Here is a 25250-nt window from a genome sequence, read left to right on the forward strand (position 1 = left end):
GGGGCCGGAAGTGACGCGCGGGCGCGAGAGCGGAAGCGGCGGCGCAGGCTCGGGCGGGTCCCCGGTGCGCGCAGCGGGCTCGGCTTCCTCCGGCCTCGGCGCCCTGAGAGCCCCTTCCCCCCCCCTCCCCGGCACCGACATGATCCTGCTCGAGGTCAACAACCGCATCATCGAGGAGACCCTCACGCTCAAGTTCGAGGGCGCGGCCGCCGGGTAGGGACGGGGTGGGGAGGGCCGGGCCTGACCGGGGCGGGGACGGGAGCGGCGGGGCCGGAGCCGCGGCCTGAGGGAGGGGCAGGGGGGCGCCGGCTGACGGGGTCAGGGTGGTGCCGGAGGCCTGGGCGGGTGGGTCGGGACGGGCAGCGCCGGTGCGGGATGGGGCCCAGGGGCGGGAGGGACTGCGCTGGGCTGGGGGGGCGGCGATAACCAGGCCGGGTGGGGGCCGGGGGATGGAGCCGGGCCGGGATGGGGGAGCTGACCGGAGCCTGGGCAGGGTGAAGGCCTGGGGGGTGAGGGGGCAAAGCGGGGCGGGCAGAGTTGGAGCGGGGTCCGACGGGGTGGTTCGTGCTTGGGCGGTGCGGAGACCCGGAGGCGTGGGGAGGGGGGTGCTGGGGCTCGCGGTGTGGGGGCGAGCCGGGCGTGAGGATGGGACTAGGTGAACTGCAGGAGAGGGCCTGGGCAAGGGGGGAGCTGGGGGAAAGGTGGGTTCGCAGGGGTGTGTGCTGTGGGTAAAGCAGCCTTCATCCATCGGAACGGGCCCAGCGTGGTGCCAGCGCTGGTACAGAACATGCCGGGGAGCCAGGAACAGGGAGCCTGTGTGCAGAGCCCTGGCATCAGCCTTTTGCTTTGGGGGTGGGGGGGAGATTCCAGCCTGCGCCCCTTCACTTAGCTAAGTCCGAGGGATGCAGGCCCACGGCTCTGTCACGGCCCCAGTGTGTGTCCTGGCCTCAGGGGGTGGGTTGGAGGGGCTGGTTTGCACCTGCATCTCTGACTGGGACAGTTCAGACCCAGGGTAGCCAGTGATTGTTGCGCTGCGCGTGTCACGCTGGGGCTGTAAAGGTGCTGTCTGAGCACAGCTTAGCTCGGAAGAGAGTCCCTGTGTATAAACGTCGTTATCTGCAGCTGAGCTGCCCGTGAGCTCGCTGCGCTGTCGGCTGGCGTGAGTTACACCGGGCACCTTTGTACGGAGACAAAGCCTTGGGAAGCAAAGCGCTGTGGTGTTATCTCTGGGGTGGAGCCTGCCCTGGTGCCTCAGAGAGCTGGGCCCAGGCTGCTCCGGGAAGGGACCCCCCAGGCAGGTGCCGTTTTCTCTGTTACCTTTCCCTCCAGCAGTATCAAAGCTCTCAGCCTTTAGCATGCAGAACTGTGACAGAGGACATTTCCTCTGCTGTCCCCTCTCAGTTGACTTCTTGCTCAGGGTTTGGTTTTGTTTTGGATTTTTTCATTTCCTAAATTAGCCTCACAGGCTGCACTGCCTTGCAGGACAGCCAGGCTGCTGGCAGGCTTTTTATTCTTCTTGAGCCTGATCATTTTATGCAACAGGTTCCCCCAAAGCACAGGCACCGCACTGGGAAGGGAGAGCTCCCAGGTGACCGCTATGGTGTTGCAGCTGCATCCATTAGAAAATACTACGTTTATGGCGGTGAATAGCATGTGTCAAAAACGCTCATTCATCATAAGTCCGTTCTGAGGCACTCTTCCTGCTGGAGAGAAAATGCACGTGCGTCCCTGTGTCGGTGTAAATGTGGAGGTGGCAGTCTGCGGGTTTAAACGTGCCTCAACCCTGCCTCTGTGCGACCAGAGCTGGGGTTGCTCACTCTGCACCAGCCTGCAGCCCCCAAAGTTTCCGCTTCGCCATGCAGCAAAGCCTTCTCGCTTCTGCCTCGGCACGCTTGCCTGGTGTTACTGGTTGTTCCTGGATCGATTCTCAGTGCGGCTGATGGTGCTCTGCTTCTGCCTCTTACTCATCTGCAGCACGTTCTTTTCTGTAGATGTCATTTCTAGATAAGTTTTGTGCCTTGAGTGTGTTGCTGGAGGAGAGGAAGTTATTTGCTTCTGCATTTTCTTCTGTGCTTGTGCTGGGGCCCTCCTGTGCAGGCAAGTGCGGGGCGGAGCCAAACACCTGAGATGTGCAGGGAGGTGTTGTTTGTTTGTTTGTTTGTTTGTTTTTAAATCTTGGTTTCAAGTCTTTGAGGGAATGGGTGTTATGCAGTGTTTAGTCACGTGAAATTTCTTTTCCTTCCAGCCACGGTTCTGGGGTCATTCCCATGGCGCTGAGCCTGGAGGCAGGAGGGGATTTGCTGTCTTTCACCGTTTTGTTGATGGTTTTCCCAAGGCGTGTTTTGGGGACAGACACAGGACAGTCAGGGCAAGGCCAAGCCTCGAGGGATTCGGTGACTGGGAGAAGTGAGTCTGGACACTGAGACAGCATTTATTTTGAGCCATTTGCTGTAAGCCAGCAGCGGGGCAGATGTGGTGCGCAGATTTGTCTGTAGTGGTTGTCTCAGGGCCAGGTGTGCCTGGTGGCTTTGGCGCCAGCCTGGGAGTCGGGCAGGGCGGGGTCAGTTTCCAAATCCTTTGCTGGAGACCTGTTCTGTGACATGGGCTGTGTCGCTCCCCTCTGCTTCCCACGGCGGGGACTCAGCAGGTTCCCTGCAGAGCCTTCCTGGGCCCTCAGGTGAGAGACACTTTGTATTTCACCGTATGGTATAGAACTAGGTCACATTGAGAAGCTGGAGCTAATAACTGCTTGTAACATTATTGTCATACAAGATACGTGGGAATCGGCTCTGCGTGAAGGTCCGTCAGTTGTCTCTGGAGCTCCCAGCGTGGAAGGTGCCTTGGCAGGCTGCAGGCAGATCGGCACTCGAGGCAGGGCCTAACCCACGTATTGAGAGTCCTCCCTTGACAAGGTCCTTGGGACTTGGCAGCATCCGCCTGTGAATAGGGTGGTTCCAAATTTAGTTTGTGGGCAAAACCCATGGAAATCTCACCTGCTTGGACAGCCACCATTGAACGGTGGTATCGAGATGAAGATAGTGACAGGTAATGGACTTCAATGCATCTGATTTTTTTTTTCCTTTATTTAATATTGTAATTTCTTGTTTTAAATTGATTTCCTTAAGCCAACCACATTTTTAAATAAAGGCCTAAAGGTACCAGAATCTGTTGAAATAACTTAAGAATTTGCTGCTGAAACTTTCAAGTGTCAAACTGCTGCAGTGGGGGAATACCTGGTCAGTACCTGGAAACAAGTGTGTTGTGAGCTTTTGTAGGTGTCAGGAGAATAAACTGTTCCATAAGCTTTTGACTAATTCGTTTTGACTTAAGAAGTTGCCTAGAAGCTAGAGTGGCACTTGGGTTTTCCCATTTCTGGTAGAAGCGTGATGTGAGGGGATCAGCTCGAACCAGTTGGAAGATTTTATTTCTTGTCAATGCTTCCTTTTGCTAACCACACAGACAGGAAAAAACCCCAACAATCAACTGAAGTGTAAAACATTTTGATGGTTTTCTTCTGTGTCTGGTGAATACTTGTTCTGTTTGACACACAGGGAGGAACTGCCTCCCAAAACAGACTTGCTGTCCAGTTTTGTCTGCTCGATTTCGTTTTCCAGCCGTACATAGCTTGCCCCTAAATCTCCGGTAAATTAGTCATGTATCTCAAACTGTTACTTAGTATTTACCCACTGTGCAAAAGAAAACAAATTTGCATAGCTGGAGAACAGCGTGTCTTTTCCCTTGGTTGGGGGCGGAGAGAAGAGAATCTCAAATCTTCGGTTTCTTTACAGCCTTTAGTAGGTACAAATCCGCAGGGCTTCATGACTGTTAGCTACATGGGAAAACAGCTGAAGCTTGAACTTCCCTGCTGTGGAGCTGTTCCTGTGAGCTGGTTGGAGAGCTGGGCTGAAGCTGTGCCCGCGTGCTTTATGGTGTTTCCCATTTGCGGTCGCTGCGGTGCTTGTCGGCTGCAGAGGTGAGCCCTTCAGACAGGGAGGCTGAGCGCTGGGTGAAACCGGGTAGTGTGGACTTTGTGTTCGTGATGTGACATGCGAACTGGATTCATCATGGGGAGACCAAGGAGCATCTGGAGCCTGGTGGGCATGCTAGGAGGGTAGAGGAGCTTTGGGTCCTGCCAGGCACTGCTGAGGAACTCCCTGCGGGAGTGACCATGGCGATCTGTGGCTTCAGTGCTTCAGGGGAGCTCAGCAGCCCCACCGAAAACAGAGGTTGCTCCTCTGCCACCCCTTTCTTCTTGCTGACACAGGCATTTCTATGGCTTCAGGGATTGGGGAAGTAAGCTAGGTTAAAATTAAACAGGCAAAACTGGGTGTTTTTAGCTCAGATGAGTTTCCTCATCCCATTCATTGTGCAGAGGCTGCTCGCCATGGTGCAGTGGAAGAGCAGGGATCAGATCTCCTTCCTTCAGCAGCAATGGCGAGTGCTGGCTCAGTGTCTTTGCAAGCCCGGCCTGGAGCCGCATGTCTCCCCTGTTACGACCTCACCTGCTGAAGCTCAGTCTGCCTGACTCTGGGGAGTGCTCAGGCGATGCTGCAGTCAGACAGCAGTGCCCCTGGGATCAGCGTGACGTGGGCGGCACCAGTGGTAAACCTTGGCTGTCCGCGTTGGCTGAGCATGCTGCAAGTGTTTGAGCGTAGCTCCTGGGCTGCCACAGCACATCTGGCTTCAGCCACCAGAGAAGGGGACTTTGTGGTAGTGGTGGATCATGAACCACCTCTGTCTGGAGCTAGGCAGCGCTCTGCTTTCGAGCAACAGTGCAGGGAACAGGAGGGAAGAGCAACATGGATCTGAGAAGTGTAGGTTTTCGCAGGTGGTTCTGCCATTGCTCCAGCCTCAGTTTTCATCTCAGCTTCCCAAGAGGGTCCTGCTCTGTATTATCCTCTGAGAACATTTCTCGGTGCAGCCACCAGTGCTTGATGCCACAGAAAAGTGAGTATCAGTTGCTGTACTGAGCAGCCATAGTGAAGGGTGTGTGCAAAACAAGGCTCTTCCCCAGAGACTTGCTGCAGCGTTGGATCACTCCGATGAGGAACCGCAGGCTACCTGCCTGTAGCAGAGACGGAGACACACGGGGCGAAGACCTGGCTGGAAGCAGACCTGCCTGTAACCGTGTACTGCGGGACTGGCCTGTGCTTTGTCTGCTGGGAATCCCAACGCCGTGCTACCTGCCAGCCTTCTCCAGGCTGCCCTGCCTGCTGCAAGGGAGAAGGGGTCACCTAACTGAGAGGGGAGAGCCGGCACACGGAGGGGGTTGCTGCCACTGCTCAGCATTTCCCTGATGGAGCTCTTCTGCTCGAGTTCGTGGTGGGTGTGCTGCCAGAGCTACGGGAGCTCTTTGATTTCGTACACTCCCTCAGCTTACGCAGAGTAGCTTTTGTTAGCTGAGCGGGGCCCAGGAGCGGAGGAACTGTTCAGATAATTTTAGACATTGCTCATAATTTTTTTATTGGGGTGACCTTTCTCTAGCGAGAGCCTGCAGTCTGTCGCTGAATCTGGCTCGCTCTCTCTAAACTGTGTCGACTCCAGTGATCTGAAAGCTCTGCTCAGAGGTTTCTTTTTTTTTTTTTTTTCATCCCCTCTGCTCTGGGGCAAGAGATTAGAATGTCTGCATGCCTGCAGCTTTTAAAATAATTGCCATTCTCCTTCCTTAACTGTGATGTGGGAGATGCTTCAGTACAGTTTTCGGCCAAGATTGCATTTAGGTCTGCCTAATACAGAAGATGTGGGCTCTGCATAATTGCAGTCTTCGTTCTTCTGTTCTTAAATTTGTTGTAACATATGGCTAAGAGCCTCCGTGGCCTGAGAATGAAGCGGGGAAGTTTGGAAGTTGTCCGAGTCAAAATTGAGGAAATGCTGTCAGAAGAAAAGATTTGCTGTTGTGCTTAAGTGCTCACTGGCGTCTCTCCATGGGCACTGCGGCTCTTCGTGGATGTTCTGCCGGGGTGAAAAATCTGATTTGGAGCTGGCTTTGTATTAGATGGACGGAGCGTAGGAGCCATTTGGAGATGAATAGGAGGTATGCGGGCAAGAAGACGTAAAACCTGTCAGGGGCCTTTTATTGTTACAAGCAGAGGGCAGATGGGATTTGGTGTGGATTCGACTTCAAACCTGGTAAGTGTTATCAGAAAATGGACCGTTGCCACTGCTTGGAACAGCTGCCATTTTAGCGTCGAAGTTCAGGCAGGGTTTTGCAGAAAGGTCTGGTCTGGGTTTGGCATTCAGTGCAGAGAGGAGCCAACTCAGTTATTCCCAATGTGAGCTGGTTTTATTATCCGTTGCGGGCAGAGGGTAGCAAACAGGGAAGGCTGCTGGGGGAGGCTATGGTTCAGGTAGCGCTGGTGGCAAGGAGCTTGCAGGGGTCCCAGCAGCGCTCTGCCTCAGGAGCAGATGGGCTGCACTGTCTGAAACCCCCCAAGCATAGCCAGCCTTAGTCTGGTTCTTTGAGACTTGAATCAGGGGTGGAAGTGATACCCAAACGAGCTCCTGGCTGCCCAGAGTCCTGCTTCAAAGCACAATGTGAGAAGGATGGCTGGGATTTACAGTCACTCTGCTCCAAGCTGCTAAACTGCTGATTCTCGCTGCGGATGCGGATGGATCTCATCATGGAGGCAGAGGACACTGGAGAGTGCTAGACCTGGCAGAGCCCTTCAGGATCACGCCAGGAGCCTGACAGCAGCCGGTACTGACCCTGCAGCAGCACAGCCCCGGTCCCAGCCCTGCCATGCATCCCCTCCGCAAGAGCAGGGCAGGCCGAGAGGGCCGACCGCGGTGAGGACACGCTGTGCCGCTGCAGGGTGCCGGGCACGTCCCTGCTGCTATTTCTGCTGGCAGAAGATGGGGTTGGTGGGAGGTTGAGGGGAAGTGATGGTGTGTGTGCGACCTGCGGCACCGTCGCTTGTCCGGAAGCTGCGGGAGGCTGGAGGTGAGAGCTCCTCTCCCTTCTGCTCAGGACTTCTTGGTGGGGGAGCAACGACTTGAGTAGCAAAAGAGGTGATTTTTGTGTTGTAGAAACGTTTTAAGTAGCCAGCATGGTTTTGGTAAAGTGAGCCAGAGAAATAAATAGAAGCATTTTAAACTTTGGGATTGTAAGGCTGCTGAACTGTGAAGGCCTGAGAGAGCTCGCTTTGCTCCCAGCCACGCTTCTGATCCTTCCCTGTTCTCCCCTGGGCCAGGCCAGGTGTGTGCCAGGCGAGGCAGAAAAACCACCCTGCAGTAGATGACAGGGCCGGTGTGGCTGCGAGGAGCTCTGTATGTGGCTCACGTGAGCGCTCGCTTCACTGGGCTGTGTGCTGGGAAGTGGCTGAATATTCAGCACCCAAAGTTCTGCCCAGTTACCTGCTTTTCCCTTAAATATCTCCCCTCCTTACCATCCCTGAGGGCAAGAACCAAGCCACTCGCCGACTCAGTGTTAAAATAACTTCTTGAAGAAATCCGTGCTTGCGCAATGAAATATTCAGAAATGGGGCCGTGTCAGCCATAAGCTTTTGTGTGCAGAACAAAGGCTGTCGTGCAGAGCCATTAACCGACCTTGGGTACGTGGTGTCGCACGGCTTCTTAAATAACGTGACAAGTGAGCTTCTTGCTGTCCCCTGGGGTACTGGGCGAGCGAGCAGGGGATCGTTGTCCTTCCTCGGTGTAACCACTCCATGCTCGCTGGCTGTCAGTTGCCTCGCCGCGTTGCTTGGAGGGAGGTGCTCTGTTCGGAGGCTCTGCTGGGAGTTGGGGCTCCGGGAGGCATCAGCTCCGTGTCCGGGGGTGAATGTGGTTTGAATGGTGTAAATCTGAGAAGGTGGAACCGAGCTTTAAGGACGTGTCCTCTTAAATATTCCTAGCTCTCGTGTGCCTGACTGCGCTATCTTTAAAGCTTCCTACATAGGTTTCTTTTTTTATAAAAATTTATACTGCCTTCCAAGCTGATTCCCAAGTCTGAGTGTGGTGCTCTAAAAGAAGAGTGCATCTGCATCGACTGCCCGAGTGGGATCAGTGGGATTTTCTTTCATCTCTGCTCCGAGCAGTCCTCGGTGAGCAGAAGTGCCTTGGAGAATTGCTCCTCTTCCCAAGAGCCCGAGCTGAATATGCAGCCAGGGATGCCCTGTGAGACTCCATCTCAGGCCTGGCTGGGAAGCGAAGATGAGAGCGAGAGAGGTCGCAGGAAGCTGGCACGGCTCTCAGACTAAAGGACCTGCCTTGGGTGCACTCGCAGTGCTTCTTTCAAGTGTGCGGTTTTTATCTTCAACGATGCAGCACAAAAGACGGATGCTCTCCAGCCTCCCTACAAAAAGGGCTGTTGCTTTTCACAGCTAACAGCTTTCAAGAAGTAGCAACACCTCATCGTTTCCACTTACGATCTCCAGCTGGGGGTTAAACTCCTCCCTTTCCACCCGAGTCAAATGTTGTTGACCCAGTGCACAGTCTGGGACCAGTGCTGTTCAGTGCCTTGGTCTCCCTGCATTGCCCATCGTGAGCTTTAGCACATCGTGGTCATTCCTGGCTTCCAGCATTGAGGCTGTCAGCAGAAAAAAGCTGATCGAAGAACAGTGCTTTCTGCTGGGGGAAAAAAAAAAATCATTAAAACCTTTCCAGAATACGGTGAGGAAAAGTAGGTATCGAATCGTCGCTTCCCCCACCTTGCCTGGTGCGTGTACTGAGGTGTAGCTGGTATCCCGTGCCGGGACAGAGCAGGTTTTGGCAGAAAGTTTGGAGTTAGTCTCTGGGCAGCGGCAGCATAGTTGAGCACAAGGTTGCCTCAACGCACTGGCTTTGGCTTGGGCAGTTATTTCAGTACATTGGTTCAGCTGGGTGTGAATGAACTGTTTTACAAGCTAGATTTCTGTTAGCGGCATCGTTAGCCTGTACTCGGTACCCGCTTTTGAACAAGAAGCAGAGATATGCTGTGGAACAGCAGTAGCGGACTGGCATTTTTATCGTGTTCTCATTTTCCACCCTTGCTCTCAGCGGTGGAGGTACCATTGCATCGCTCACTGTTGGAGAGTGACCTATGAATACCAGTTCCCTCTGAGCTGCCACAGCAGTTATGTCGTGCCACTCCCAAGAAAATCCCTTTCAGGAGCAGTTAGATCTTTCATGGGATTCTACTCTCCTAGACTTATGTACAAACTGGCAAATAGTGTTTGCTGAGATGTTGTGAAGTCTTCATACCCACAGCGCAAGGAGTGATACGGCTTTGGCTGGCAGGGTTCTCTTGTTGCTGATCAGGGATCCTAAAGGAAATGCTGGGTAGTGTTAGGGCAAACCCAGGTCTACAGTTTTTCCCACAGAGGTGGTTGGCGTAGCGTTGGGGTATTTCGGAAGGGACATGGCGGGGCAGGATGAAATGCACATCTGGAAAGTTTCTGTGGTTTGCTCCTAGCCCTGAGCTTGGAGAAGGAGCGTTCTCTGCGAGTGAGTTCTATCAGTGTGTTTGCAGAGCTGCTGCTGGTGGTGAAGTGGCACCGTGTCGGGAAGGATTGCTCAGCCTCCGAGTCCCTCCCATGAACTGGTGTCGCAGGAACTTGCACAAGAGCCTCTGTCCCTGAACCTGTACCGTGGCTGTTCTGGACGGAGAGTGCACTTGTTGAAACTAACTCCTGAGTGACGAGTAGCTTTCTCAGATATTTCTAACTGGAAATCTGCGTGCTCAAAATCTGTTCACAAACTACAAATAATAACAATCTTTGCCAGCTTCGAGGCCTATTTTATATCATCTGGGGTAAAACTGGTGCTTGTAGGAGTGGGGAGAAATCCGAGATTTCTTGTCAAAGGTTATCTGCTAGTTGAACAGCTGGAGTTAGAAGGGTTTTTAGGTAGAGCTGCTTGTGAGAAATAAGGGATTAGACATTAATCCTCTTTGCTTCACAGCTTGGAGGCTGCTGTTTGAGTTCTCATTTACCTCCTTTGTTTTCTTTGCTTTTTAGAAATAAACCAGAGGCAGTAGAAGTAACATTTGCAGGTAAGCTCCACAACTCTCATGACTTCTCTGAAAAGAGGGCTGGCTCGAACAGCGTGCCCACAGTTACACCGGGTATGCCCAAATTCACCCAGCACTGCTGCATGGGGAGGAGACCCACACAGGGGCAGACGGTGTGGACACCCTGCAGCGTCCCTGGAGCTGCGACGGTGTTGGCTGTCCCACTATTTCTCTGTCCGCTTTCCCTGGGACTTTCCACACAGTAGTGAGTTCAGCGGTGGCAGCACTTTGGGGTGTGTGTGCCACATAGCTCTCTTCCTCGCCTGTTCTCCAGTCTTGCCCTTAATGGTACTTGTCATTATGTCTTTAGCACCATCTGGTTTGGGTTGTTAGAAAGCCGGCTTGGGGTGATAGGCGAGATGGATTCGTCACCTGAAGTTTGCTCTCCAGGATGAGAAGTGCCGAGGAAGTTCAAGTGTTCATTCAGCAACTGATTTTTTTTTTTTTTTCATTTGTTTTTTGCTTCTGTTACCAAGAATCTGTGAATGCTGCAGGGTTCCATGGGGAAGCAGAGCTCGCTAGGCAGCTGGAGGGTAGCCTTTCCCTGCCTCCTGCCCTCCCTGCCCATTCTGCAGTGAAGTGGAAGCTGTCTTAGCAGGCAGCGGCTGAGCTGCCTTTGCTGGCAGAGGCATTTTCTCCTCCAGGCTGCAGCTCTGGCCCAGTGGACACGTCAGTCACTTTCTGTGCTGGCCATCCAGAAGGCTCCCGTCTCTGCATGTTTGTATCCTCGTGTGCTGAGCACAAGCAGATTTCCAGGGATGCTAAATGACACTAGACTAAAGCTTTCTGTGATGGAGAGGTGTCAAAATTGTTTCAACCCTTTGAATGCTAACAGGTCTCTCTACATGACATTATCACTTCTCTCAATTACGGGTTTCTCTCTTGGTGTATGGGTGAGGACTGGAGCAGAGGGAACAGTGTCGCTTTGTGTAGTTCCTAGAACATGTAGGGAAAACCTTACTCAGAAATAGGAACTGGTTCCTGTTCCCTCACGTTTCTCTCTCTTGCTTTGTAGACTTTGATGGAGTCCTTTACCATATTTCAAACCCCAATGGAGACAAGACGAAAGTGATGGTCAGTATTTCTCTGAAATTCTACAAGGAACTCCAGGAACACGGCGCTGACGAGGTGAGTGAGCATCTCTGCGCCTGGAGCCTGCAAATGCTGTCCTAGCATGCGCAGTGTCCTTGCGATGTTAGTGGATCTAATATCTAACCCTTAGAGAAGCATCTGTGCTCCCATCTCACGCCAATCAAAGGAGCAGCCCTGTGGCAGCCAGGAGTCCCACTTTGCTGCAAGGCAAGGGCAAAATGTGTTCACGCTTTCTCACGAAGAAGAGGTCAGCTTATATGACCCTGCAGCCTGAAAGCCAGAAGGCATCACTAATTTCGAAAGTCCAAGTGAGCGTGAGGCCTGACCGTGTAGAAGTAGCTCCCGAGTGCTGTGCTGCAAGTGACATCAGGCACTCGGACAAATCCGGAGTCCCATGGCGCTGCTCTTCTGACTCAAACCGCACTTGAGAGCGAGTGGCGGGCTCCTGCTGTGAGCGCAGACCTTCATCTGCAGACTGTCTGGTTCCCTTTTCGCCACTGCTGTGTGAAGTAGTGGGCTCAGTTCCTGTTGAATGGGCCGGGGCTGCGGAGGGCCATTTATGGTAGAAAGAAGGAGCCTCTCTGCCCCGTGGTTGGGTGGCGAGGCAGGAAGTGTGACTCAGTTCCTGAGGCGGTTTTCAAATCTCCGCATGGTAGCAAATGGGGTTCACCCAAGGCCCTTCAGCAGGGGTTTGCCTCTGGGTGTCTGTCCTTGGAGGAAAACGAGGAAACTGCTCCATTAGTTTATGGAGAATCTGGCAAGAAAAAGGGAATTTGAACCCAAAGTGAATTGCTGCGAGTTGCTACCAGACCTACCAATGTCAGAATGCATATGACTGAGTGTCCTGCTTTCCTGGTTCCTATACGCAGAGCTTTCTAGGTGCAGCATTGCCCGCTACGGAACAGGGTAGCAGGAGCTGCCCCACTGAAGGTGCTGCTGCCAGCAAACAAGAGAGTCAAGCAGCCCAAATGGTGGAGCCCCCTGAGCATGTTTAGTGAGGACTGGCACAGTGCCTGATCCCAAGAGAGTCACTGTGGTGGGCGAGCGGCTGACACCAGTGTGCACCAGCAGCCACTGCGGTGACGGCTGGGGAGCGGTGTTCCTCTCTGAGCCCGGCTGCTGTGCCAGGGCCGTGCTGAGAGTGCAGGCAGTGACAGGCAACTTCCCAAGCTGTGAGAGGAAGATGGGATGTCTGCAGGACTGCCTTGGGAGTGCTTACTAAATAGAAATTACATTTTTGAATTACTATTTAGCAAACTGTTGCTTTCTGTGCTTCTCTGGAGATGATGGAGCTTGTTTCTGCTCTGTCTTTGCTGAAACCCCGCTCCGCGGAGCACGAAGTGGGGTTCCTGCTAAGAGAGCATGTCCTGGGTCGCTGCAGGCAGGCAGGCTCTCTGCTGAGAGGAGGTTTTGGCATGCAGAGAGCCCATGCATCCTCTCTGCGTGGTAGTGGGTGTCATCGCAGGAGGGCTGGTTCTTCCACAGCATTGTTGTGTTCTTCTCTGTGAAATACCTCCTGTTCCCAGCCCCCTCATTGACACAGAGCTATGGCTCAGTTGAAAATTGCCATTGATGTAAAATTCAGAGTGATTATGTTTGAAGAAAGGTTTTTGCTGTGCTGTAGGCGGCTCTGCTTCTGGGAGGCATCCAAGCTGCCTGGCAGTTTCCTCTCCATCCCCATCTGTCCCGTGCAATAGGCTGAGACAGGATGGGCAATCACCCGGCTGTGCTGCACTTAACCCCTGCTCCGAGCTTGCCTTCCTGCAAGGAGAGGGACGGGGCACACTTTGCATCCACCTTCAAACGGGAGGGTGGGTTGTAGCCCTCGGATCTGCTGTGTCGAGCTCTGCTGACAGTTCTCCTTTGAAGGTGTGAGGCGTTTGGAAGGGGTTTTCTTACCCGCAGGAGTTCGAGACTGGCAAGAACTTTGAAAAGTTTCAGTTCTGAGCTCTGCCTAGAGTGTGAGCAGCCAATAATACTAGAAGCCAATGACTTAATATTTGTCCAAATTCACTTAGACTGGGGGGAGGCATATGCCAAATTTTATGTTTCTAAATGGAGATTGAACATGGCCTGGGCTGGCAGCAAACAGCTCTGATAGCTTGTGCTCTCAACGTTTAATTTCTTTCGTAGGTATTGAAGAAAGTCTATGGAAACTACTTGGTAAATCCTGAGTCAGGTAACGCTGAGATAACATTTACTCTGTGTATGTGTGTGTGAATGCAATTCCAAAATGACTAAAGTCACCTCAGGAATGCTCAAATGAAGGCTGCACTTCAAGGGCTTGATCTCTGGGGCTGTCTGTACAATGAATGGCAATTTAAAAGGTGGCTCAGGTACGTCAGGGCTGAAGTAGCTGGCAGCACAAGCTGTAATTCTGGATGCAGCCCTCCTCCGGGAAGCCTCTGTTCCTCACGGTTGGGTCTTTGTGCTTCTCAAAGACGCTTTGTGAGACACAGGAAAACCATGGTTACCTGTGACAGCATCTCTTCCTACTCACTGCAAAAACTTGGGAGCAGCTCAGCCAGCACGTGTGCCTGGGAGCTCGGGAAGGAGCCCCAGGAGCGTTACCATGGCCACGCACTGCGTTCAGGCCTGGCTGCTGGCAGTGCTTGGAGTGGGAATCACTCACCCCTGGGGCTGCTGGGAGGGCTTAAGGAAAAGGTGGGACTGTAGGTGCCTCTTTCTGGAAAACGTCTCTGGCTTCATTAAGGCGTTGCCTAGATTATTAAGGTTAGTGGCTGTCCCTCCCCAGGTTACAATGTCTCTTTGCTCTACGACCTGGAGAACCTTCCCGCAGACAAGGATGGTATCGTGCACCAAGCCGGCATGTTGAAGCGCAACTGCTTTGCTTCTGTCTTTGAGAAGTACTTCAAATTCCAGGAAGAGGGCAAAGAAGGGGAAAAAAGAGCTGTCATCCACTACAGGGACGATGAGACAATGTAAGTGTTCAAACCAAGCAGCACGGGAGTCGGACAGCTGTCGGTGCACTCTGCTTCTGCTCACAGCCGTAGGTTGCGATGGAAAGTCAGGAAATCCTACTGCTTCATACTTTGGCAGGGCAATAAGGGCCTGTCCTAGGCTGTCAGAAGTATGAGGGTAATGCTCATCCCTCGGGCTGCAGGGATGTTACGCAAGAGTCTCTATTAGTGGCAGCACTTGTGGCTGCATGCAGGAGAGGAACTGGCCGTTGCCAACAGAAGTGTTTCGCTCCCTGTAAATACTGTCTTGAGGGAGGGGAGATTTTCAGCAGCCAGGCTTGTGAATGGTTGTTGTATCCACTTGGCCTCGTCACGTGGTTGCTTCCTCATCCGGTTGTACTTCTTAGTTCTTGTTCACAGCTGGGTTCTCCTCTGTCACCCACTTGCAGGTATGTCGAGGCGAAAAAGGACCGCGTCACGGTTGTGTTCAGCACAGTATTTAAGGATGATGATGACGTGGTGATCGGAAAGGTGTTTATGCAGGTATGGAAACTGAATTATGGGGAAAGGGTCTGGTCCGCGATTCAGATGCCTTCTTGCTCGAAGCAGCATTGCCAAACAAGCAGATGTTAGGCTGAAGTGAGCTCACAGGCAGTTTAATGCATGTAAATACTTTGCAGGGCTCCAGGCTGCACTGGGATGGAAGAACCATGTCAATAGGCGTAGGTGGTGTATTTTCTAATCCAGGCTCTTGCATTGGCGTCTTTATTACCAATGGTCTTGCTCACATGGACAACCAGACGTGTTACAGCTGAGAAACACCCCAGTGAATACTTCATTGTCCACCTTCAGGCCCTGCAGTGCAGCTAGCTGTGGTGCAGGGATTGCCAGCCAGCTGAGGAGCTGAGTGCGGTGGGGAGGCCGTAGAGGGAGCAGAAGGGGCGAGGCGATGTTGTGCCGTGCCTGGGATGGTGTTCAGAGTTGTCTTCACCTCAAAGTTTGTTCCTGCTAAAGCTCAGATGCTGCAGAGACACTCAGCAGCTCAGAGTGACTGCTCTTATATGCCACGATGGGCTCTCAGATTTGAGCTTTTCAAAGCTATGAATTTGCTTAGTTTGCGGACTTGAATCAATCAGCATAATGCCAAGTACTTCTGGACTCAGCTGCCCTTTGCAACTGCCACTTAGCAGGGAAGCATTCAGAGGCCTGCAGCAACCACTTTGCCTGTCTGTTAGTGACTGCGTGCAGCCTGTGGAGATTGAGACGTCTGCTTGCAGCTGGGGAAGGCTCAGTGCGTGCGGGTACGTCTGTTCATCCATGTCACTGGCCTGCCCAGCTCACCTTGTGTCTGCTGCAGCACTGGGGAGCCTCCTGCGCTGGCATGGCCCTGGAGCAGCACCCAGCAGGGTGTTCTGGGGCAACAGGAGCTTTAGTCTATCTGTTCAGAGGTGCCAGGCTGTGGTCCCGACAGGCTCGTGGACAGCAAGTTACTGGCCCAGTTTGCTGGATACCAGTTTACCTGTGTTGCCGATCATTAGAACAGGGTCTGTTGTGATGAGAGTCTTATCTCGCAGCTCTGTGTTCTTTAGGTACGAGCAGGGCGTCTGCTCTGGCTTTGAGCTTTTCCCCACCAGCATATCCCACAGCCTGGAATTCAGCTTTCCAAACAGGAAGGGAGGTGCGAGGGGAACAAAACAGGGTTTGTGGGTCTGCTGGGGAGGCAGCAGGGCTCCAAGGCAGCAGCTGTCCCAGAGTCTCCATGTCCCAAGTTCTTGGTTTTTACAACAGCAAACCCTGCTCCTGCCCAGCCACAAGAATTTCCACTCTGAGTCACGCTGGCTCCTTCCCTCCAGCTATTGCTCTTGTGTAACACAGCCCAGCTGGCACGGTGGCGGCTCATCTGGGCTCTCATGGAGAAAATCTGACCATTAACGAACCAGTGAAGCCGTTTGAACCATTTCACCCTCTGGCATACGCAGACTAAGTGCAAGCTAAGCATTTCATTAAGGAAACCCCAGTGAATGACTCGGTTCTCTAAAAGGGGCACTAAAAGGGGCACGGATGCTCCTGCCCTTCCCAGGGTGAGCTGTGCTAAGAAGGGAGGAGAGGCCGTGTAGGTTGTGTTGGGGGTCAGTGAGGCAGTGGGGAGTCTGCCCTGCCTTGGTGCAGGGGAATGTTGTCTGGACTCCCAGCTCCACGTAGAGACAGTCCTGTAACTCCTGAAATGCAGAGCCAGTTCATTTTATGTGAGATGGGGGTTGTGCTGCTGTCAGAGAGGTTCCCTGGTGGAAGGAATCTCCCTGCCTGGAGGCAGAGAAGTGTTAGGAGGAGCAGTCTTCACACAGACGCTTCAAACCCCATAGCTGCCTCTTAATGCCTAGGCAACGAGACGCATTCTCGAATGGCAGAGCCTTTACACTGGTTGCAGTGGAGACCTTGCAGCCCTTTCTGAGAATTTCTTTTCCTCTGGGGTGATGGGCGCTGCCTGCTTTCGCTGGAAGCATTGATGGTGTTGACTTCCCAGCAGGAGCTGTGCTGTCTCATGTGCTTGCTCAGAGGTCTCCCTTCCACAGGACACCCGTGGCAGGAATTGTGACACTGAAGGCCACCCCAGCTGAGGGGCTGCGTTACGGACACCTGTAAACCCATGACAGCCGTGCATTTTGGTCTGGTTCTGCTGGGAAAAAGGATTGTTTTCCAGAGGTTTGGCCTGATGCACTCGGCCCGTTCAGGGAAAGCTGGGAAACTTCCGGCTCCGTTGCCCTGTGGGAGTGGGGACACCCTATTTGCTTTCCCAGCATGTTGCTGGAGTGTCACAGTGGGACTCACCTTCGCTTTGTCTTGTTCAGGAGTTCAAGGAGGGTCGCCGGGCCAGTCACACAGCCCCACAGGTGCTCTTCAGCCACAGGGAGCCGCCCTTGGAGCTGAAAGACACAGACGCGGCCGTCGGCGACAATATTGGCTACATCACCTTCGGTAAGCAGGCAGCTTTGATGCCTGGGGATACGCGGGGAGGAAAGAGGCTCCTGCTGCTGCGTGAAAAACAAAAAGGAATTCACCTTCCCCAAGTGTTCAGATGGGTCATCGGAGGCTGAAGGGACTCTGGAGTTGCATTCTGCGCTGTCTGCGCCCTTCGGTCTGTCCCTTTACTGTATCAGGTCACTGCTGTGGGCAAGGCAGTGTGGAGGTGGGCATCAAGTCATTCAGTGTCTGCCTACAAAATAAGTTCAGCGTTTGGGAGCAAGGGAAGGGCGGCTTCGCTGTGATAGTGTGGAAGCTGGAGGCTTCTTATGGGAGGTTTCGTGCAAGGGTGCCTGTAGCTTGTCCAGCTGCAGGCACTGTGCAGTACTTGGTCAGCAGAGGCAGTCAGAGGGCAGGAGCAGGGCAGCGAGTTCTGCTTCTCCAGCTCTGCCTCTTTGCTCTGGGCCCAGCACTTCCATCTCTGACGAGCCACTTTCCCCTGTCTGCAGAGGTGCTGGCCAGCAGAGTCATCACTTCCTCCTGGGCAGCTGAGGAGCCCAAACCCTGCCCTGTTCAAAGGGAAAAGTCTCTTCCAGAGAAACTGGGGCTCCTGGTTGGATGTGCCGTTAGGGTCTCTCTCAGGCTGGCATTCCTGCAGTTCAGAGCCACAGACGTTGCAGGGCAGGGTGAAGTTAGCACTGCCCTCCTCCCGTGCTGGGAACGGTGCCCTACGGTTAGGGCAGCTTGTCAGCTGTGGGAGGGCTGTCTAGTGGCGGGTCTGGGACGGTGAGCAAGGCTTCATTCTTATCCAGACAAAATTTCCCTGTAATCTGATCAGACAGTCCCAGGTGAGATCACCCAGACAAGAAGGTCTTTCAGCCCTTGGATCCGGGACGCTTAGCAAGGCACCAGCCCGTGGAAAGGCCAAGTCTGGCTCTGTCACAGGGCCTGCAAGCTGTTGGGCAGGGATCCACAACTGATTTCAAGATCCAAGGGTAGACTGGATCTTAAAATCAGTTGAGCAGCCCGGCCGTCCTTGTCTGCCTCCCAGCTCTCTGCTCCGTTTGCTTCTCCCAAGCACTGAAGTAGCGTCGTGTGGCTTCCTACAGTGCTGTCTTCTCTGGGCACTTGGCCTTGCCTGTGTCCTCCAGAGCACGCAGCTGTGTCCAGGCTGCTGCGGGAGACGTGGAAAAGTGCTGCTGAGCCCTGTGTTTAAAATCACAAGTGCTGCTTGATCTTGATACGTGTCACCATAAAGGGCTCTTTGTTGAGAGCAAATCGGGCGTTCGGAGCGGCACACCCTGAAGCCTCCAGCACTGGAGGAACCTGAAGCCCTTCAGTAGCCCTGGGAGGCACTGACGCTTTGTGTCCCCCTCTTCTTCCAGTGCTGTTCCCCCGTCACACCAATGCTGCTGCCAGAGACAACACCATAAACCTGATCCACACATTCCGGGACTACCTGCACTATCACATCAAGTGCTCGAAGGTACTGAGGGGACGGGGCTGGGGAATGCAGGGCAGCTGCCCCCATCTAACCTGGGTGCTGCAGGGGAGGAGCACGGGGCAGGGGTGTCCCCCTGAGGACTCGCTGGGGTCTGGCGTTGCTCTCCCCAGTCACGCCAGGCTGGCAAATGATGCAGCACCACCTGTTCTTTGGCACAGGCAAAAGCACGTTTGTTTTCCATCCTAGCAGTGATGTCGGGGTTTTTTTTCCCTTTTTGATTCTGGTTTTCTTTCTGGGAACAGAAACGAGGGTAATTGTTCAGTGAGACCTGGCTTTGACCAGCGCTCAGGCAGTCACTTCCCCTGTTGCCTCCTGAATTCCCCCCATAGCTCCGTGGCTGAGCAGAGCAAGGTGCTCTCCCAACGGGGAGCAGAAAGGCAGCTCCTACCCCGTGACTGGCAGTCTTAGCTGTGAGGACAGGATCCTGACGTGCCCCCGTTTTGTCCCAATGCAACGCAGGCCTATATTCACACACGTATGAGGGCGAAAACATCGGATTTCCTCAAGGTGCTGAACCGTGCCCGTCCAGATGCAGAGAAGAAAGAAATGAAAACAATCACGTGAGTAGCAAAGCAGGGCCTGGCTCTCTGGGCTTCTCTGCCAGCCACGTGCTTGCTCCTTCTCAGCTCAGCGTACTCCGGTCCCGGGAGGACTGGGGTGCTGCGAGGGTGACCAGACCAGGACCTGCTGTGCTGGGACCCCAGCTGAGAGAGAAAGGGGGGGGTATCTCATAGTGACACGCTTGCCTGGGTGCCTCCAGGTGGATGACCGGGATCAGGGTGCGTTGGCCCCTCAGGACCCCTGTGCTCCCTCTACCGCGCTCGCTTACTGCCTCATGCATCCTTCGTAGGAGCTGGGTCTGTGGCAAGCCCTGTGCCAGCAGGCCTGGTGCAAAGGAAGGCTCATACATGGCTTTGCAAGCCCTGGTGTCTCCATGGTCCCCTCAAGACCATGGTGGCATTCATAGGGCTTTTCGCCAGTGGTATTAAAGCTGGTTGACTGGCTCTGGGGACAGCTCCAGTTCGGGAGGCAGAGTGGCCAGGTTTTTCCTGGGGGTTTGCGGGTGCTGGAGCAGGTTCCCGCTGGCCGGTGCAGTGCATCTGGAGCTCCTCAGAGCCCCGGGCCAGCAGACAGCTCCTGGCCCACCACGCTGGCTGGCTGCCTGCCTGCCTCTAAAGCAGCCCGGACGAAGGAGAGTGGTTATATGATCATGTCCCTGGTGTCCTTTACCCTCTGCTGATCCCAGAACCCCTTGGTGTCCTCTCTCTGCGCATCCTGGCGTGTCCCCTTTGCATTCCGCTCCAGGGCAGCAGCGTCATCCCCTCTGCAAAAGCCAACCCCTCCCCACAGCCCCGTGACCGGGTTCTGCAACCCCAGATGCCTGCGAGCTCCAAGCCAGCGGTGCCTGCCTGGCTTGGAGAGCTCGGTGCAAGCGTGTGCCCCACCAGCAGCCCTGCAGCCACCCGGGGCACCCCCAAACAGCGCCGGGGGCTGGGCTGACCTCTCTCTGCGTCCTTCCAGGGGGAAGACGTTCACAACCCGTTAACGCCAGGGTCACTGAGGCTGCCGTGGAGGATGAAGGTTGGGGCACTTGCTACCTGATAATCGTAGCTTTTAATGTTGCACCTCTGTGGGCTCATAAGGAATTCAAGCAATCGGGGTCTGTTTGTACGACAGTTTGGGGAGTAATCTGCAGAAACGAGCTGTGCTTGCGAGGACTCGATCGTTCCAAGAAACAAAACCTTAATTCCAGTTTGATTGACTTAATTTCTTTTCTTTTTTAATTTTTTTTTTTTTTCTTTTTCGAGCTGTTTCGCTTTGCAATATGTTACCGGAAATAAGTTGCAGTATTTCTTATGAGAATAATGCAATATTAACTTGTTTTCTTCTGAGTATTTGAGTTCAAAACTCCTGTATCTGAAGAAATACTGTTGGGGTTCATTAATAAAGGAGATCTTTCTATCTTAAGGGGCTGTGGGGCTTTGGCTTGTCAATGCATGTGGCCATGCCCTGGGAGAGGCATTTGGAGGCACAGGCGCAAGGGCAGTCATTACTGTACCTCGGAGCAAATCACTTCTGGCGATCTCTGTGTCGGGGGCTGAAGCGGGGTGCTGTGCCCAGGGCTAGGAGCGAGAAGCCTGTTGTGTTAGGGAACTCCTGGGCTGCACAGAGCAAGATTCTCCTACCCTGACCCCCTCCTTCCCCCTAACAGGGAGAGCCGGGATGGGGGTCTCTGCCTCCACCATGACCAGCATAAAACCCTCTGCCGTTGATCTTCAGGCCATGGTTGGATACTGAGGAGATCCCTGAGGGAGGGATCTTCCCCCCAACAGGCAGAGTGGATGGCATCCAGTTAAGTGAAATAATTTATATAATTAAAAGACGTTTTCATACAAAACCCCAGGCTTGCTCCCCCCCTTTATGGTGAGGGCAAAGTGGGGCAGGCTGGAAAGTCACAAAGCACCCGCTGGAGCAGGGTGGTGAAGCCCATCTCTCTCATCCCTCTGTACACGAGCCACCCGGCAGAGCCAGGACACCATCCCTCAGCACAGTTCCTAGCGATCGGGGCGCTGGACGCAGAACACTTTGGCTTGGTGGTCGCCAGAGGTTGTCACCACAATGGAAGCATCCCTGGGGGGAGACGGGGCTCAGAGATGGGCCTGGGGGCTTTGGGCATCCCTCACCAACGCCCCTGGCCCAGCTTTGATCTGCCCCACTCCCCCCTGAGACCCTCAAGTCTCAGCACGGAGCTGGGTCTGTCCCCTGCCTTAGGCCCGGACCCCAGGGGCACCTGAGGGACAGCCAGCTCACAATTTGAGTTGTGAGGCTGGAGGCCCCTGCCACCCCTGGTCCCTCCACCCAGCAGGGAAGGGGTCTAGGAGTTCCCTGCTCACTTGTTGACGGCGAAGTCGAGGATTTCAGCCGAGTGCCCTCGGTACTCGCTGATCATCTTCCCTGAGCGGGCGTCCCAAAGCCGCACGGCCCCGTCCAGGCTGCAGGTGTACACCACGGCCGAGTTCTCCTCCCACAGCAGCTGCACAATCCCCGACTGGGGCAGGGGGAGGCCACAGGGTCAGCACTTGGGGAGCCCCAGCAAGTCTCTGCTCCCCCCAGTGCTGTTGCTGTCCCCACAGACAGGAGAGCCAGCCCCATGGCCCAGCTCTGGGGCACATCCTCGCTGCAGGGACTGCGGCTGCTTTTAGGGAAGCCCAAGGGGCTGAGGGAGAAGCACAAACAGGAAACTGGCCCGAGGAAAGCCCCTGGGCTCCAAGGGAGGTCTTGGATGGGCCCAGATATGCCCCCCAGGCCCATGGGGAGGGGGCAGGGCAGTACCTCGTGTTGGCACTTATGCCTCAAGCTCTGTGTGGAGAGATCATAGATAGCCAGCGTGCCATCAAGGTAGCCCACAGCGGCCAGCGGCATCCTGCAGAGAGGGGAACAGGCGTTACATCGGCCTGGGGGAAGCAGAGATGGAAGCGTGTGAAGGACCATGGTTGAAGGCAAAGCACACTGAGAAGATGAGGAACAACCAAATGACTGAAGCCATGAGACACCTTGGTTCATGAAACCAACTGGACAGCAAGAGCCAGCAAGGGGCCCGAGGTTCACAAGGGAGAAGACAACGTCCTGGTAGGAAAGATCCCAAGCAGCCCTGTCTGGAGGGTATCCTGGCCAAACAACAGCCCATCAGGCTAGCCCAAAAACACAGTGGGTTGGGGGGGGAGGAACAAACAGCCAGTGTCCCTTGTCCTCTGTGTCACACCCAAGTGACCCGGGATTCCCACAGCCAGCTGGGGAGGACAGGCATGAGAAGAACACAGCAGATGACCGCAAGGGATGGAAACAGGTCTGTTAGTAACAAACATTAACCCTGTAAGATCTGGCATGGACAAGGGGCTGTGTCGTGTGTGTCCCCCCGCCAGCACCATGTGTCCCCACACTCACACATTACAGAAGCCCAATGACTCCACCGAGTTGGACTCGGCCTCCTCGCCCTCGCCAGTGGGGGCCTTGGGGGCCGTGCTCTCCATCTTGAACACGCACACCACCTGGGGGAAGGGAGACCAAAGAGTGCTGAAGGAGAGGGGAAGGGGATCCCCAGTCGCACTGAGGTCCCCTTCCTCACCCAGGATCAAGCCTACACCCTCTGGACATGTAGACGCATGGTGGTGTTGGGTTGATGGTTGGACTTGATGATCTTAGAGGTCTTTTCCAACCTTAATGATTCTATGACACCAAGGCCTGGCACCAAAACCTCAGCTCTTCGGTGCAAACAAGGGGCAAACGTCCTTCCGTGAGCCCAGCGGGACCAGCTACGGGTCCCACCGACAGCCAGGAGAAGCAACTATGTGTTGGCCAAGGGCGCCTCCTGCTGGCCGTCGGTGGCCACCACAGCCCCGAAGCACCTGGGGACACCCCTCTGGCCCAGGAGAGGGGCTTGGGAGGCCGCTTCCCCATCCCCCGGGGCTGCTGGCTCTGCCTCCCCCCAGCACGCACCCACCTTGCCCATGGCAGAGTTGACCAGCTTGGCGTGACAGTCCACAGAGCCTGTCATGATCAAACTGCCATCCTGGTTGCTGGCCACACACGTCAGGGGGTCCTGGTGGCCGTCCTGGCCTGGGGGGGGGGGGGCAAGCAGGAAAAGCATAAGCTCCACGTGTCCTCCCCACAGAGACCCAGTGGGCCTCAACACCCACCCGCCCCCAGCCTCCACCTTGCCCAGCTCTGCCAGCACCCCCTGCAGCAAGGAGCAGCCACGAGTGGGGACAGGGAAACCCAGCGCCAGGCTCCCTCTGCACCGCCCGGCCTCAGAGGGTGCCACCTCCACCCGGGCAGGGGTCCAAGCCCGCTGGAAGGGGCCGTTCCCCAATTCGGGAGTGCCCCAGGTGATTAACCTCTCCCCTACCTTTCAGGACGTGCAGCGAGGTTCCCTGCTTCAGGTCCCAGATGCGCATGGTCCCGTCCTCATATCCCACCACCGCTCGCTTCCCTGGGCGAGACAGAGCCAGCGGATAGAGCTAGAGCTCCCCTCGTCCCTCCACACCCTGCTCAGCACAGACTGCCAGAAGCAGGATGGCAGGCGGTGGCCGTGGGATCTGTCACCGAGCTGGTGACACCACGCACCCCGGACAGCCCCGCGGCCTCACCATCAGGCAGGATCCTGCCACACGTGGCCGGGCACGCAGGGCCCTGGAAGGTTTTGCAATCTCCGCTGGGGATCTTCCACATCCAGGAGTTGCCATCGGCCGTGCCCGCCAGAAGGACGTGGGCCTGGGGGTGCCACTCCATCCACTGGGCAGAGAGAGGGACATGTAGCGTCACGGGGGGGAGCGTGTCCCCCCACCCACCCAGCTGAGTCCCAGCTGCCGGCTTACGAGCTCCCCATGGCACCAGCGGTGCCGCCACTCACCTCCAAGTCCCCCACCTCGAAGGACCACACTTCTTCTTTGGCATCCACCCGCCACACTTTGATAAGCCCAGACATGTCACCCGTGGCCACAAACACGGAGTCGTGACTGAAGCCAGCACAGGTGACCGAGTCCTTGTGTCCTAGCGACGTCGGGGGACAGAGAGCGCTCAGGCCAAGCGACAGAGGACGGTCAGGAGCCTGGCTCCAGCCGAGCGCTGGCTGGGAGAGGACACGGCCTGGAGCACCTCACCTGAGCACTCGAACAGGAGCTCTCCGTCGCTCACGCGCCACACGAAGGCCTTGTCGTCCTCCCCGCCCGTCACTGCCAGCGTGTTGGTCTTGGGGTCGAGGCTCACGCAGAAAACAGAAGCTTCACAGAGGAGTGAAGAGAAGCTGCAGGGCTGGGACGCCGCTCGCACCCCACCCAAGGTTCCCAGTGGATCCACGCAGCGCCGGGTCCGGGCGGGACGTCAGTGAGCTGAGCTCCCGACCCACACCAGTGGGAAACGGTTCTTCCCGGGTGGGGAAGAGCAGCACAGGCTGTGTGCCGAGCTCAGGGCGAGCGGCCGCGGCCAGAGGCTGGGAGTGGAAGCGGGTCACGGCCCACAGCGTCCAGCCCCCCGTGCTCTGGGGGCAGCCCGGGCAGGAGCGGGACCCACGGGGGACCCCAGCCGCCGCTGCCCGTGCCCGCCACTTACCCGAGTGGAGGGAGAACGTGACCTCGCTGTCGTCCTGCGGCTCCATGCCGTCCTCCACTCCCTCGTCGTCCTCCGTCTCCCAGGCCTCGGCGTCCGCCTCTTCCCCGGCCTCGTCGTCGAAGTCCACGTCCTCCATCTCGCCGGCCAGGTCATCTGCGGAGGGCGAAGCTCAGGGCGCGGCTCCCGCCCCGGCCCGGCCCGGCGGCTGCGGCCACGGCGGCACAGCCGGGGTCCCCCGGGGGGGACGCGCGAGCCCGACGCCGCCGAGGCCGGGAGACCGGATTAGAAGGGCTGCGAAGGAGCGGGGCGCGACGTGGGGAGAGGCAGCGGGGCCGGAGCGGGGGGGAGGGGGAGGGGGAGGAACGGGCCGGGACCCGCGCGCGGGCCTGGCCGGGAGCGGGCCCGCTGCACCCGGGGGGAGGCCGGAGCCCCCGCGGGCCCTGCCCGGTGCGCGGCGCGGGGCGCCCCGTCTCACCCGGCCCGGGCGGGCCCAGCTCCACCACCTCGATGATCTCCTCGTCGCCGTGGAAGCCGAGCGCTCCTGGGCCCTCGGCGGGCTCCATGCCGGCCTCCCCGCGCACCCCACCCCGCCGCTTCCGCCACTCGCCCCGCCCCGGCCAATCCCCGCCCGCCGCCCTCCCGCCTCAGCCAACCCCGGCCCGCGTCCTCACCCGGACCC

The 25250-nt window shown here is 55.8% G+C and overlaps 2 protein-coding genes across 2 annotated transcripts; one reads left to right on the top strand and one right to left on the bottom strand.

Annotated features, from left to right (window-relative positions):
- Positions 1–15: 15 nt before the first annotated feature.
- On the top strand, positions 16–20431 carry ARPC2 (actin related protein 2/3 complex subunit 2). Its single transcript, XM_075429731.1, has 10 exons — positions 16–213; positions 9933–9967; positions 11001–11113; positions 13211–13256; positions 13833–14019; positions 14448–14541; positions 16848–16974; positions 18345–18445; positions 18923–19023; positions 19985–20431. Exons 1-10 carry the CDS (start codon positions 140–142, stop codon positions 20007–20009), a joined length of 903 nt encoding a protein of 300 aa, XP_075285846.1. The 5' UTR covers positions 16–139; the 3' UTR covers positions 20010–20431.
- A 385-nt stretch (positions 20432–20816) lies between these two features.
- Positions 20817–25164, bottom strand: AAMP (angio associated migratory cell protein). The gene is made up of 11 exons (XM_075429726.1): positions 25047–25164; positions 24572–24724; positions 24124–24243; positions 23874–24013; positions 23611–23755; positions 23370–23453; positions 22965–23080; positions 22409–22512; positions 21797–21887; positions 21358–21512; positions 20817–21094 (listed from the first exon to the last, which is right to left on the bottom strand). Exons 1-11 carry the CDS (start codon positions 25132–25134, stop codon positions 21019–21021), a joined length of 1272 nt encoding a protein of 423 aa, XP_075285841.1. The 5' UTR covers positions 25135–25164; the 3' UTR covers positions 20817–21018.
- Positions 25165–25250: the final 86 nt, after the last annotated feature.

This window comes from Opisthocomus hoazin, chromosome 9 (assembly GCF_030867145.1).
Source record: "Opisthocomus hoazin isolate bOpiHoa1 chromosome 9, bOpiHoa1.hap1, whole genome shotgun sequence".
Classification (NCBI taxonomy): domain Eukaryota; kingdom Metazoa; phylum Chordata; class Aves; order Opisthocomiformes; family Opisthocomidae; genus Opisthocomus; species Opisthocomus hoazin.

Coding starts and splice junctions, on each gene's coding strand:
- ARPC2 (XM_075429731.1), top strand. CDS start 140: ATGATCCTGCTCGAGGTCAACAACCGCATCATCGAGGAGACCCTCACG. Junction 214..9,932: donor TTCGAGGGCGCGGCCGCCGG/GTAGGGACGGGG, acceptor TTTGCTTTTTAG/AAATAAACCAGAGGCAGTAG. Junction 16,975..18,344: donor TATTGGCTACATCACCTTCG/GTAAGCAGGCAG, acceptor CTCTTCTTCCAG/TGCTGTTCCCCCGTCACACC.
- AAMP (XM_075429726.1), bottom strand. CDS start 25,134: ATGGAGCCCGCCGAGGGCCCAGGAGCGCTCGGCTTCCACGGCGACGAG. Junction 24,244..24,571: donor CACGTTCTCCCTCCACTCGG/GTAAGTGGCGGG, acceptor TCCTCTGTGAAG/CTTCTGTTTTCTGCGTGAGC. Junction 21,513..21,796: donor GGCATAAGTGCCAACACGAG/GTACTGCCCTGC, acceptor CCCCTGCCCCAG/TCGGGGATTGTGCAGCTGCT.